The following is a 14181-nucleotide window of genomic DNA, read 5'->3' as shown; positions in this document are numbered from 1 at the left end:
TGCTGAGATACACTGCTTCCCTCCATATGTTAGTTCATTATCCAGCTCCTTGCTGTTTTGACTGCCAACAAATAATGATGTTTTTCAACACTTCTCCGCTAGGAACTGAATGCACAAACATCGCATCATAAATGCCACCCAACATCTGCCAGGCAGTTACCATCTTCCCATGACTATCACCTAGGCTGAACCTAGGAAAGTGATTTAGTGAGGAACTGTGTCACATCCTGTTACCTATTACCCCCTAGATCATCCAAACCCCAATTCTGACAAACATGACAGTCCTCAGGCATTTGTTTAAAATATCATATGGAAAATTAATTCTAACAAACAAAACATGAATTCTAAATTCACTGTTACTTTTCAGTGAAAAACCAAAAGTCACAAATCAGGGTATCAGTGCTGCTACAAATTTTTTAGCACCACTGCAGACATTGTGATAAAGACATCAAGAATATAAGCTATGGAAAAGGCAGACTTTTTAAAGCTTTCACTATTTAACAAGAGTAGATTGGATGAAAGGAAGAAGTTTTTTACAATTAAGGTGATGAGGCACTGGAACAGGCTGCCAAGAGATGCAGTGGCAGACAATCAAGGTCAGGCTGGATGGGACTCTGAGCAACCTGATGTGCCTATAGGTGTCCCTGCCCATTGCAGGGGAGTTAGACTAGATGACCTTTAATGGTTCTATGATTCTCTGATTCTAGGAACAAGCAATCAATACTTTCGAAAATATTATTTGATACATGAGTTGTTTTAGAAGAGTATCAATAGCTTTGCAGAGCAAAATACATCCAGTTGGTTTTGTGGTCAATAGGTCATCTATGTAGCTGGAAAAATTGATTATAAGATTTCAAGCAAAATATTTCAGAGATCATTTCAGATATTAAACAACAGATTAGTGACTTGCCTTATATATTATCTGTGAATTTGTTAATTGCAATCAGAGCACTCAGAGCAGAGTATTTGATTCCCTACATTCCACTTCTCACTGTATAACTGTTTGTTCACTTCATAGTGCTTTGCTGTAGTGATCCAACTGCTATACGACTGAAACATCTCAAAATAACTTCGAATGTGTGAATATTTTCAATAGTGCTTATTTTTTACCAGCTTTTACCATCAAGTAAAAGATAGTTGCAATTTCTGTATCTCTAACTCAAATCAAGCAACTGCCTTTTTATATTTTCACTTAGCGAGGCAGCAGGAGAATCATCTATTTCATTTCCCATCCAACACTCAAAGCCTGCAAGTTATATGTAGAACTTAGCAAGCCCATAAATAGTTCAAGACCTCAAAAACTGAAATAAAGCTAGTTCCCAATTTCTTTCTTTCAATATAAGGCATAATATAGAAGCAAAAACTCCCACTGAAATAAAATTTTAATACAAATAAGCTACACAAATCCCTGTCAACTTACAATTAATGGACCACTTGACAAACGTCACCAATATGTAAAAAATCATTACAAATTCATCCTGTAGAAGCCAGATGACAGTTCTGTGGTCATGCCTACTCAGAACACAGACATCTACCACATTTTTTTATGGTCATAAATAGCTGTGATACCTGTTGAAGTACAGAGAGCACACGCTGACATCCTGAAGTACAACAGCCCCTCCAGACAACCTCTTGAAAAGAACAGAATTGAACCAAGGGGATTTTATGTATGTCTTCTCCCTCCAGTGCCCCCTGTAAAGTTCACCAGTGCCCTTGCAGTCTTCATTTCTGCTAGTTCAGACAAAGCAGCAGAGATTTAATGGACCTTCCATTCTGGAACAGCGGCTGGGCAAAATCTATCTGCACTAAATAAAAGAGCACAACTTGTGGTGTTGTAACTGAAGACATGCAGTTACAACTACTATGCATTATGTACACCTTAAACATCTAGTAAGAACATCTGTGCAAGAGCATACACTGACCATTTCATTCTTACATCTTCTGCACTGCTGCCTCAAGACGAAATAAGAGGAAATCGGGTTTGCAGTTCATTGCTCAACTCACCTTGCATTTATATTGACATATTATTACTTGGAAATTTAAGCACATGCACCAAACGTAGAGAATGCATACATAATGCTGTACACATCGAAAAATGATGTCTGAAACCTTTTTTTAAAATGTGTGTCTCAGTTAGATTTACAGATTCACATTCACAGATGAGTACTTTGAAGCCTAACCTTCATGAATATGAGCTAAGATTTTCCAAGACTGGAACAAGAATTTCTAAAACTGTTAAACTACTCTGCTTTTGAATTTAATATATATGCAATTATGTGTCTGCAGAACTTTTTTTTTATTTTTGAGAAGATGCAAAGAGGTTGTTTTAGGATGGTTTTTGACTGCAAAAATGAATTCCCTGAAGTATGGATGAAGCAGCTCAGAGTAAGTACAAACACAAATATGCACCACTGCAAGATTCCTGTAGACACTGGATATCTTAAGGAACTGCAAGTGCTTGAAATAACACTGAACTGAAATGCAGCTCCTCAGTAGGAAACAGTGCGTCAAATTTCACTCTCATTTGCACCTACAAAAAAAAAAAAAAAAAATCGTAGCGACTCCACTGAGTGAAATGGTGATATGGTTCATGAGCTCAAAATAAGCGCAGACTAGGAGCCTTCATCTTATAAATTGAAGGAACTGTAGTATAAATGTATACTAGAAGTAGTATAATCAAACAAGTTTAAAGAAACAACAGGGATTTATCGTGGAGATGGGATAGGAGCCAAGTGAGTTGGATTCTCCTCTGAAGACAGGCTGAGAGATTTGGAGTTGTTCAGCCTGAAGAAGGAATTGCCCTGGGGAGACCTCATTACGGCCTTTCAGTATCTAAAGTGAAAAGGCAATAAATAATAGCTGTAAAATAAAAGAGGGCAGGTTTAGATTAGATATAATGAAGAAATCTTTCATTCAGAAAGTGATCAGGCATTGGCACAGGTTGTCCAGAGAAGTTGTGGACACCCCATCCCTGGAGGTGTTTGAGGACAGATTGGATGAAGGTTAAAGCAACATGGTCTAGAGGGTGGTATTTCTTCCCACGGCAGGAAGGGGGTAGAACTAGATTTTCCTTTACAGTCCCTTCCAATCCAAACCATTCTATGATTCTATGTTTCTATCTTCCACCTTCGCAGCACACTCCACAGCACACATTGTGTTGCCACCTCCCCTCCAGTCCCTGCTCAGTAATATCCAAACAACCACAATTACGTATCCGGATTTACAATCACCTTCTATACTCTCAGCCAAGGCAATAAAATATAGTTTTACTGCTTTGGACTTTAAAAAAATAAGTGATTGCATACCATATGTGCATAAAATCCATCATCAGCCTTCACAGAACATGTTTAAAAACATCCCAATCGACACAAAATGCAGATTACATTAGTACAGCCAGCCTAAGTTTCACTTCATATCAGTGTTTCCCTGAGCTGCTTTTTAGTTTCCAAGAAGTGACGCCACTGGCACAAAGCTGAAATGAAAGATGCCATCACTGACCAAAAGATCTGACTTAGTTTTCATGACATAGAATTTAATTTTCTGTAGCACCCCCCTCCCGAACCAAACACTACACATGCTATCCAGAGCATATCACCATAAAGTATGAAATTCAGCATAAGAAAAGAATCAAAAACTTTCCGTAGTGCTGCATAACAGTAAAAAGATAGGGTTTTTTCCTTCTTCTCTTGATTCTATGCTTAATAGTATGCCTTTATCAGAAAAATTTGAAAGATTAAATGTAATATTCCATATTCAAGAAAAAAAGATGGAAACTACCAATTTTTAGGTGGTTTTTCCATCCTAAATAAACTCTAGAAGAGGTCTCCTCCTTAAAATCAGTCAAAATAGCATGCACTTATTTCCCTGTCTTTCCCCTAGTAAATAGTTGACTGATAGCAAATATGGGGAAAAAAAAAAACCAAAACTATTTAAAAATGCACGTTGTAGAATTTTCACTTCATTGACAACAGCCCTGCCACATATTTGCCTGTCAAAAGCAAGAGCATTCTCAATTATCAAAATGCTGCCTTCCAATCCTGTGCCTTCTCCTAGCAGATAAAAGAGACAGGAATTACTGTTTTGTGACAAACAGTGCAATTTTAAAATTTTCAGCACAATTCAATCCAAACATTTTATTTTTTTTGCTGCTGCTGCTGTTGTTTCAGAAGTGAAATCTAAAATTTTTATGCTGGTAACAAACATCTCCTGATCCAAAACAAAACAAAAAAAACCAAAAATTTACACTTCAAAATATGTAGCGTATTTCAGAAGAAAATATCAAAACATAAATGTTTGTTCTTTTTGAGTTGAGAAGGAAGGCAATTAGATTTGAGAACGTATGGCACAAGTCATAGTAAGGAAGGCAGAGGAACACTAACACTATTAAAAATATAGAAAGTGAACAATAATGGAGAACAACAAAGGTGACGTGGTAAAGGGTAAAGGGAGAGGATTCCTTTTAACAGTAGGGCAGCTGGATATGGCAACCTGAGAAGGACTTCCCTCTGCAGACAGGGAGGTAACAGGTCCATGCTTAGGTCTGAGCTGGTGCCTTGAGGTGGGAAACTCAGAGGTGTCCATGCTGCTGCTACTCCCATTTTGCTTATCTATCTCTCTATAATCTGCTCCTTCATGTCATCAGTACAACCATGTTACCACCAATCATTCCTGGGGGAATTCCCAGGGAGGCTGGGACCACCCTCTCTGCATTCTGTGCAGGAGCCTGGTCTCACCTCAGGAATTCATGCGGCTCTTCTCCATCCTATCAAGAATGTAACCCTCAACACTTGGAGAAGGTGCCTTTCTTCTGGACATGTCTCCAGTTCCCCATACTCAGGATTTTAGAAAAGGGGCCACTTCACCCACTAAGCTGTAGTCGTGGAGGTTGACAGTCTCTCTCCACATCAGAGTCTCTTGATCTCCCACCCTTTTCCCTTCATCACTGCATGGTTCTGTGTGTGTTAAATGACACAGCACCATCACAACCAAGCCACCCTGCTTGGTCTAGCACCTTGTGCTTTCCAAGGCAAAAAGTTAATTTATTTTCATTCATAAATTTCACTCTTTCCCAGGGGCCATGCAGGGCCTGGCTTACCCCAGAGCTCTGTGCCTACATGTGTTACAGCCGTGCAGGATCAAGACAGCAAGTCCATGGATACAGAATAGACAATAAGCAGACCTCTCAGTCTACAAATTGGAAGTTGAATGATTGGCAAACAACATCTCCTTATGAAAAATTATGTTACAGCAACACAATAGTACTGTGAGCCAAAAGTATGTCTATTCCTGATTTGTAGACCAGGTTTTAGTTATACTATAATCCTCTCAGTATGCCTGCTTAGGATCCCGCAATCACACGAGTCATGAACACTACCCACAAATCCTGCGGTTCCTATGCCGAGCAACTGACACACCAGATGAAGAGAGAGAGAAAATATACATGTGGAATTGTTCTGGGAACTTAAAGCACACATAACAGTAAACAAAGCAAATATGGTGCAAAACCTGTTGCTATTTTCACAGCATTTGTGAAGCGAAGCTACATAGATGCCGAAAGATGCGTGCTTCTTCACACCTCCCCTCCAATCCCATCAAATTAAGCACAGCAGCACAAACAGCAGCAGGGATAAATACATGTTATGCACTGTTTGCTGCTGCATCACAGGAGTGTATACCTGCATGCTCAGGTATATGTTTGAATATGGCAGAGACGGATGAAAAAAGAGCATTAAAATGATTTTTCCTCGTGACACCCCTAGAGCCTGGGCTGCCAAAGGAGACCGAGCACACAGTCACTCCCATGGTGGTGTTGTTCTTCCTCCTCCCTATTTTCTCCAGGCACAGTCCAAGCCAGTTGGAAAAGGATGCTGCCATCCTATGCCCCATTTAGGGACAGTCTTCAAGCAGCCAGCGCCAGTTTGGTCTGATAGGAAAAAAAATTCCTCTTCTCCCTGCACTGTTGGCCACAGGAGCTCTTGCTGAACAAGAGGCAGTACAGTCAAATTTTGGCTGGTGGAGGGAGAGGTGGCTGGAAGCCAGCTGATGAAGACAAGCTATATTAGCCTTTATTCTGGGGGAATCCTCAGAAAGCAAAAAGCAACTGCTGAAGGTGCATCAGGAAAGAAAACACAAGCAATCCTGCACTCATGAAAGAGACAGAGAGAACTGAGGAGATCAACATGAACTTAAACTGTGGCATAGGGCAAGCATGTGGCATGCCGTATGGAAACTCAGAACAAAACAGAAAGCTTGGAACAAAATGAAATTAAAAACCTGTTTTTAGTTCAAATTACTTTACTAAAAATCTAATTAAAAATTGTGTTGAAGTTGACATGAATTTTTTACATGCTGTTCCTTCAAGACTGCATTTTCCATCCAAAAAGAAGGTATTAAGAATGTTTCAATCTGGCTACCATCCATTCAGCAAGGTTAGGAAACAGTAAATTGTGAGCTAAAATTAACATGACATCATTAGTCAGCAAAAAGTAGTTGTGTGGCCAGCAGCTATCACAATATTTCCAAGAATCCATACATACTGAACACCTGGAAAGGGAGGATGGCAACACTAATATGTGGGTTTAGAACTGTAAGCGGGCTTGATAAATCAAGATTTTAAAGACAGGCACCATGCAGCTACCCTTTGCCCATTTTTTGTCCTATTTTCAGCTGAGACAATGTTAACAGCACACCACTGTTCTGGTTTTTGCTGAGTGATGGGGGTGCACCCAGAGTCAAGCTGGGCCACTGGGCAGGGAGGAGTTGCTGCTTTTATGACACAGCAGCAGGCGTTGGGGCAGAGCCAGGACAGGTGGCCTGGATTGGCCAAGAGGTTATTCCATACCTGTGACATAATGCAGAGGGCTATAACACAGTGGGCAGCTGGCCAGAGCCTGGCCTATGCTCGAGGATTGCTGGGCATCAGTTGGTGGGCAGTGAGATGCTGTGTTGGTAGTGGGGCATCAGTCAGCAGGTAGTTGTATTGTTAGCTGGGTGTCAGTCAGCAAGTAATTGCATTGGGGATATATATATATATTTATAATCACATTTTTTGTCTCCATTTTCCTCTTCTCTCTTAGTAAATAGTTTTTACTTCAAACCAAGAGTTCTATTTCGTTCCCAGTTCTCTCTTTCATGCCACTCAGGAGCGAGCAAACAGCTGTACAGTGCTGAGCTGCTTGCCAAGTTAAACTACAATGCTGTTTGTAGATTGTAATCTATCCAGGAAAGGGCAAGCAAATACTCTTCTCCAAAACACGTAACTCTTCTGTTTCTTCTCCTATCAAAAAGGATGACCCTCCCAGAAGCTACACACTCCTGGAGAGTGACAGCATTCTGTACACTGGAGGATCTTCCACTGAGCACCCTCACACTAACACATCCTTGCAAAGGGATCTAGATTTGGCAGCTCAGAATGTATTTGAAGATTGAATTTTAAAAGAAAATTAAAATTCTTCTTGTATGATTTTATAATAAGTATGTCAGTGACATCAGATAATGAAGAGGTAGATCGAGAGCAATTAAAATTAAGAGACTGGAACACCCCTCCTATGAGGAAACACAGAGTTGGTACTGTTCAGCCTGGAGAAAAAGAGGCTCTGAGGAAGATCTCATAAATATCTGTAAATACTTCAAGGGGAGCGCTGAGAACATGGAGACAGGTTCTGCTCAGTGGTGCCCAGTGCCAGGACAAGAAGCGTAGAAAATTCAATTTAAATACAGGAAAAAAACTCTTGAAAGTGTTCAAACACAGGAAGAGATTGCTCGAAAAGAGTCCCTGATTTCTGGAGATGATCAGAAGCCATCTGGACATGGTCCTATGGCCCCTGCTCTGGGTGTCCCTGATGAAGCAGGGGTTGGGTCAGATGGAGCCAGGGGGCCCTGTAAACCTCAATTATTCTGTGATACTGTGACAAACAGATTAATTATCACCACTTGCACAGAACTAAATTAAAAAAAAAATAAAATTAAGAGGTAGTGGTAAAAAAAAGGAAAAGAAAGAATTCTTCCATATTCACTATGACAAGAAAAGCTGTTTACTGTATTATATTTGTATTTACTTTAGTAGAACATGTGGGAGCATAGGGAGAATAGAGAAATAGCTCCACTAAACTTGGTTTCTAGGTCTAAAGCTTGCCCAAACTACCTATATGTAAAACTCAAACACCTTTGCAACGCTAAGTATAAAAACATACCCATAAATTCTCAGCTCTTCTCTGTTACATTCATTAAATTCAGCAGAAAGAGTAGAAAACTAATTTCCATTGACAAACTCTACAGTGTATCAGTGAACAACCAGAATAGGAGCTGAAAAAATTGTCAGAGCAAGAGGCAATGCATAGCCTATTTTAGTTCTTGCTCTCCGTCCTCTAAGGAATAATACAAACGCAGAAACTGGAGACAGAAAAACACCTCACAGGTTATATAGTTTATTTGCCTGCCAGTGTGAGATTCTTCCCTATAATAATTTTTAATGCTTGCTTTTGCCAAGCTAAAAGCAATGCGTCACCTCTAAGGAAAATGAGCTTGTTATGAGACCCCTTGGACATTGCACTTTGAAGTACCCAATAGATCATGGTGCTGCATCATATAACAAGGAAGGTGCCAAATTGTTCAGACAACATGCTGTACAAGCCTCGTCTGAAACAAAAGAGTAAGCTACATAACAGCATCCCTCTGAGCACTGGACCCTGATTTATACTCTCTTGCCTCGTTGCTACAGCAGTGTCATCTCCCCAAGTTAAGACACCACAGATCAGTCCTGGCACACAGGTGCGAGACATGCAACCACAGTGCCAAGTGCTGTTAATGTGCAAGAAATAGCTCAAGCTCTGAAATGTGAGTTTTGTGAGTCTCATATACCGCAGCAGCTTTACCCTCCCTCTGGTCCTTCAGTGGCCCAGCATGGTCCCAGGGGTCCCTGCAGAAAAATTTCCTGCTGAGATGAGAGAAACTTCACACACCACAATCCTACCCTGCTGAGCAGCCCTCTCAAAATCACTGGTATCTTCTGCCCTGCAGAGGACTTCAAAAAACATGACTCCAACAGCAGTCACTTGGAAGTGTTCACAAAGGGAAGAAAAGCTAGGAGCTAGAAGCTACCAAGGAGGTATCTAGGAAAGCACAGACCAAAATGAGAAGCTGAGAAAATGTCAGAAAGTCGACACTATAGGGCTCTCTCTGAACTCCCAATTTCATGTGAAGCATGGCCCTCACATGAAGGAGCTTCCACTTGCCTAGCCCATCCTGATGAAATATCTGCAGTGCCACCTTCTCCTCATGAGATTCTCTACACCAAGACTAAATTGCACAAACGTTTTCCAGTATATTTGCTGCCCATCTGTAAAGGTAGTTGGAGATTTTCGACCACACCTTTAACTATCTCAGAGACTCAATCACTGAGGAAGTCTGACACACTAATTGCCCAACATTAGGAAATATAAGTCCATTAAAACAATTATATCAAAAATAGTAAAGTAGCACTGAAAACATTAAAGCACAATAAAATTATGACTGCTCACATAATCTTAGCTCCTTCACCATGAGATTGTATGTTATAAACAGCCTTTTCTTCCCAGACAATTACAGTTTTTCTGCATATTTAAACACAGATGTGGCTGCTTAGCAACTGTAAAACAAAATCATTTACTTAAATAATTGAGTAGAGGTTAAGGTATTCATTTTAAAATACTGTATGTGCTTTATAATATTATTTTACACCTGGAGTGACAGGTGTATACAGATTCTAAAAATAAGTTATTTACCTACGTATTTGAACTATGAAAGAAGGATTTGTGTCTGCTGTGGGTGCATCCCTGTGAATATGTCTGTGTGTGTTTGCATACTTCCACTCAAGTTACCTACATTTACAATGGGTAAATAGCAAGAAAAAAATTGGGAAACGAAATTTCAAAAATGTTGAAACAATCTAGTAACGTGAAAGTAAATGTAAAATCTCTATCTTCATTCAGTATATCAAAAATTGTTATGAGAATCAACAATATTCCTTTTTAGAAACATCAGTATTTAAAACTGGAGACAAACAGAAAAATACTGAAAATTCCAATAGTTAGAAATACCACATTGCTACCCAACTGCAGCATCTCACTACCAGCTCTGAACACAGACTGAGGACTTTAAATAAATAAATACATACATACATACATACACACACAAAACAATGTCTGCATTAAAGGTTTTGCAGAATGGACTCATCAACAGCATATAAAAATTGTTATCCTGGAACATGCATTACTTGTATCACTTGCAAACAACACACAGCCTTTGAGAAGAAATAATACACTTTGTTAAACCAACTTAGTCCAACAGCACAAAACAGATCACAAGCACACAAACTTTACTTCAGATATCTTACCTATTTGTTTCCTGTATTGGTCAACAGGAGTTCTTGCTGTAGAGGCATCTTTCTTTCCCATTGTTTTCAATTCAAAAATCACTGTCAGTACCAGAAAGAAAAAAAAAGAAAAGAAAAAAAAGACATTACTCCTAAGTGACTCATTAAGGAAATCAATGACTTCTAACATCAGAAAAGAAAAACTGTAGCAAAAAACATTTCCTAAATTGCATACAAAAACAGAAGCCTACTCAGAGTACAATGAGATTCTGGATTTTATCATGACCATTGTAAATGCTATTAGATAAATTATAAACATACCTTTCCCTCATGGCATGAACTATTAGCATTACAGAACGCCTGTTACTTTAAATTAAAAAAAGATTTAAACAGACAGTATTGTAATTCACCATTCAATACCACTGAATTTCATTCACTTTTTTTTTCTTTAGTAAATCACAGAGTGAAAGCAGTACTGTGAACTTCTGTAGATGGTAAACACAGCAACAGCTGGCCAGGAGCCTGAGGCAGGACCAGGCAGTGCATGTACCCCCAGGCCAGGTGCACCTACTCAAGAAACTTATCAAGTTTCCCCCAGGCCACCTTGAACACAAATTCAGAGCAGATACCTGAAGCACAGCAATACCCCCCTCACTCTCCCACATTCTTGCCATGGCCTCAAGAAAGCAAGTGAAGACTGGAGGTCAAAACTGGGTCCGTGCCCATTTTATGCCACTCTGCAAAAGCACTGACACTTTAAGCCACTCTCAAAGTACTTCAGAAACAACCACAAGTGAAAGGACTTCTTGCATCTCACAGCACAGATGCCTGGCATTATGAGTTTAGAAGGGACTGTACAATCAAGCTGCTTAAGGGCAGCACCATGAGCAAGCTTTGGTCAAATGACCTTGCATAGCCACAAACTGACTGAGATTGTGCACATGTGGCCCTGAGGCATACACAGTGGTTTCACAGTAGGCAGAACCAGCTAGAGAAGGATGTACAACCAGCAGAGGTTCCCCAGGCCCTGGGAAGCATGGCAGCTGAAGGCCCTGCAGTGCCAAACCTCACACAGAAATGCAGGAATGAGTCCCTACTGAGTGGGCTGCGAGGTGTCACAGACTCCAGCAGCCCCAGGTATTCCATTCATACTCTCAGAGGAGGATCAAAGTAGAGGATAACACCAGTGATATGTGCTTTTAAAACCACAACACTTCTTTTTTTGTTTACCTGTTTTATTAGCACATACCTATTTATTTTAACCTGTTTATTAACATACAATGCCAAATGACAAAACTGAAGCAAAGGAGATTGAACACTCCTTAATTTAAGGGGTAAGACACAGGACCATCAGTAATCATTTCAAAGGCATGGAGGAGTAATAAAAAGGTATAGAAGAACACTATAATTTTTTTAAATCAGAACCAAAAACTCAATTACAGCCTTCTAGCATTTCCACACATCACTGTGGTTTGATTCAGAGAATATTCGCATTTAATCTAAAATGTACAAGCAGTCAGCTGTAACCAATTGGCATTTTTCCTCCTTTATTATGTTTCCCAGCTACTTTCTTGTCTGATATTCTCACATAAGGTTCCCATCATAATAACACGAGTGGAAAATCAAGGTAACATTCCAACTTGCAGCTAGTTGAGGAGATAACAGATATGTTTTACACAGCAAAACTAGCTCTTGGCTTATTTTATGCCACTGCAAGAAACTGTTTTTGACTTTACTCTTTCAATTTCAATAGCCTGTTTTGTAACAAAATGTCATCTGTAAAAGATGTTTGCAGTCCTTGCAATGCCAACAAAGCACAAGAAACTGCAGACAAAAAGCAATAATTCCCATTATTTGGAACAAGGCAGGCCTACTTTGTAGAGTCTCAGGCTGTGTGAGACTCAGTGCTGCAGACCCCAGCACCCAGAACCTGCAAACACTGCAGATCTCTTTTGTTCTTCAAAGCCATGCAGCCAGCATTCTTCACTGCCACCTCTTTGACGACTGGATAGCAAACTCCTGAGAAACCCACGGAGACATTAGCACATGCAGCCACAACGCCTAATAAGATGCTATTTGCATAAAAGATCAGCCACCATTTAAAATGTGCTGTGATAGATGTGGAAGGGGAATAACAGACCTATATTAGCGTTTACAAAGTCAAGCCTGTTTTCACAATGTGATTCCTCAGGGACCATGGCTCCTCATATTCTCCTATGAAGAATCCTGTGTTCCCTGGGGAAGTAACTTGCTACAAGCCAGAATTAAACTGAAACATGGATTAATAAAAGATTATGCACAAATCTTACTGTAGGAACAGCTTTGAATGCAACTTTCTGATCAGATTTCTATACAGGAAAAGCCTGGAACCTTCATAATTCACAAAGCAATCTGAAAAGCTCCATTCCCCTCTTTAAAGTAGCAGTAGTCATCCGCAGTTATCAGCCTTCACTTTGCTGAAGGAAATGGTTGCACTGATTTCAGATCATTTAAAGTCAACATGAGTTCTCAAAGTTCTTCAAAAGAGAAGAAAGAAAACGAAGTAAAGTTCACTGGAATGTTTTCTTGTTTATTGCTATTTCACAGATATTACAATGTCAAAGGATCTCTTTGTTGTGGTTTCCTTAATTGTTTTTCTACCATCTTTCCCTCCTGTCTAGTATTTCACTTTTGAAGGCTTACTCTCTCAGAAGATTCTGTTCCTCCTGTTCTATTCATTAGCAGTAACTGATAATAATTAATACAGAAAATAAATTGCCTATTATCACCTCCATCTTTTGATAGCATTTTCTGAGTTATAAAACAGCTCTCAATGTCCATCCAAGGTCTGACCACAAGAGCATTTAAATCACAGTGCACGATTCTTGAAGGAAACACAGCCTGTTTCATCATTAACAACAAAGTAAAGCGATTATGTTACTGAAATAGATATATATCATGATGTACTTTAAAACTAACTTTAAAAAAAATATAAAAAACAATTAAGTACAGGGACTATAGCACAAAAACATCACTTTATGCGTTCACGGTATTCACTGTCGCCCCCCTACTCTGCTTTTCTGCCCACCTAAAATGGTCTTGTGAGATCCTACCTAGAGTACTGCATCCATTTCTGGGACCCCCAACACAAGAAGGACATGGATATGCTGCATTGGGTCCAGAGGGGGACCATGAAGATGATCAGAAATCTGGAGCACTTTCCCTACAAGAACAGGCTGAGAGAGCTGGGGCTCTTCAGCTTGGAAAACGGAAGGCTCAGGGGGACCTTCTAGCAGCCTTCCAGTACCTGAAGGGGCCTACAGGAAAGCTGGGAAGGGACTTTTTATAAGAACCAGGAGTGGCAGGACAAGGGGAAACAGCTTCAAACTGGAAGAAGGTAGATCTAGTCTAGATATTAGGAAGAAATTCTTTACTGTGAGGGTGTTGGCAACTGGAACAGGTTGCCCAACAAGGTTGTAGATGCCCCCTCCTTGGAAGTATTTGAGGCCAGGCTGGATGAGGCTGTGAGCACTCTGGTGTAGAGGGAGGTGTCCCTGCCTACAGCAGGGGGTTGGAACTACGTGATCTTAATGATCCCTTCCAACACAAACCATTCTATGGTTCCACAGTGCAACACAAATGGTTAATAATAATAAAGCTTAAAAATGTCTTCCAGTGAACACACAATGACCTAAATACACGTATATGTACAAACTGTCTTGTCAGCGATATCTGACACTCCACTTTGTGGTACACTCCAACAAGCTGCCCTCATATTAAAAGAGGGTACCTTAAAACAATAAAAACAATCAACAGAATAACTATTTTTGTAGTTGAAATATAGTCAGTTG

General features: G+C 39.9%; 1 protein-coding gene across 3 annotated transcripts in view; it reads right to left on the bottom strand.

The window, feature by feature from the left end:
• TRIQK (triple QxxK/R motif containing) overlaps nt 1–14181 on the bottom strand; it is a 60185-nt gene that overhangs the window by 32842 nt on the left and 13162 nt on the right. For 2 of the 3 annotated variants that reach the window (XM_042839989.1, XM_042839987.1), the window contains exon 2: nt 10373–10453. In XM_042839989.1, coding sequence (XP_042695923.1) covers nt 10373–10433 — 61 coding nt within the window. In that variant the 5' untranslated portion in view covers nt 10434–10453. Of the gene's footprint in view, nt 1–10372; nt 10454–12660; nt 13621–14181 lie in introns of those variants that run through there. The other variant, XM_042839988.1, reaches the window with a different exon arrangement.

The sequence above is a fragment of the Centrocercus urophasianus genome, unplaced genomic scaffold (genome assembly GCF_019232065.1).
Source record: "Centrocercus urophasianus isolate 14NV4802_14NV808 unplaced genomic scaffold, USGS_Curo_1.0 seq_11, whole genome shotgun sequence".
NCBI lineage: Eukaryota > Metazoa > Chordata > Aves > Galliformes > Phasianidae > Centrocercus > Centrocercus urophasianus.
Note: the sequence above shows the minus strand (reverse complement) of the source record. Positions and strands in the feature narration are given on the sequence as shown.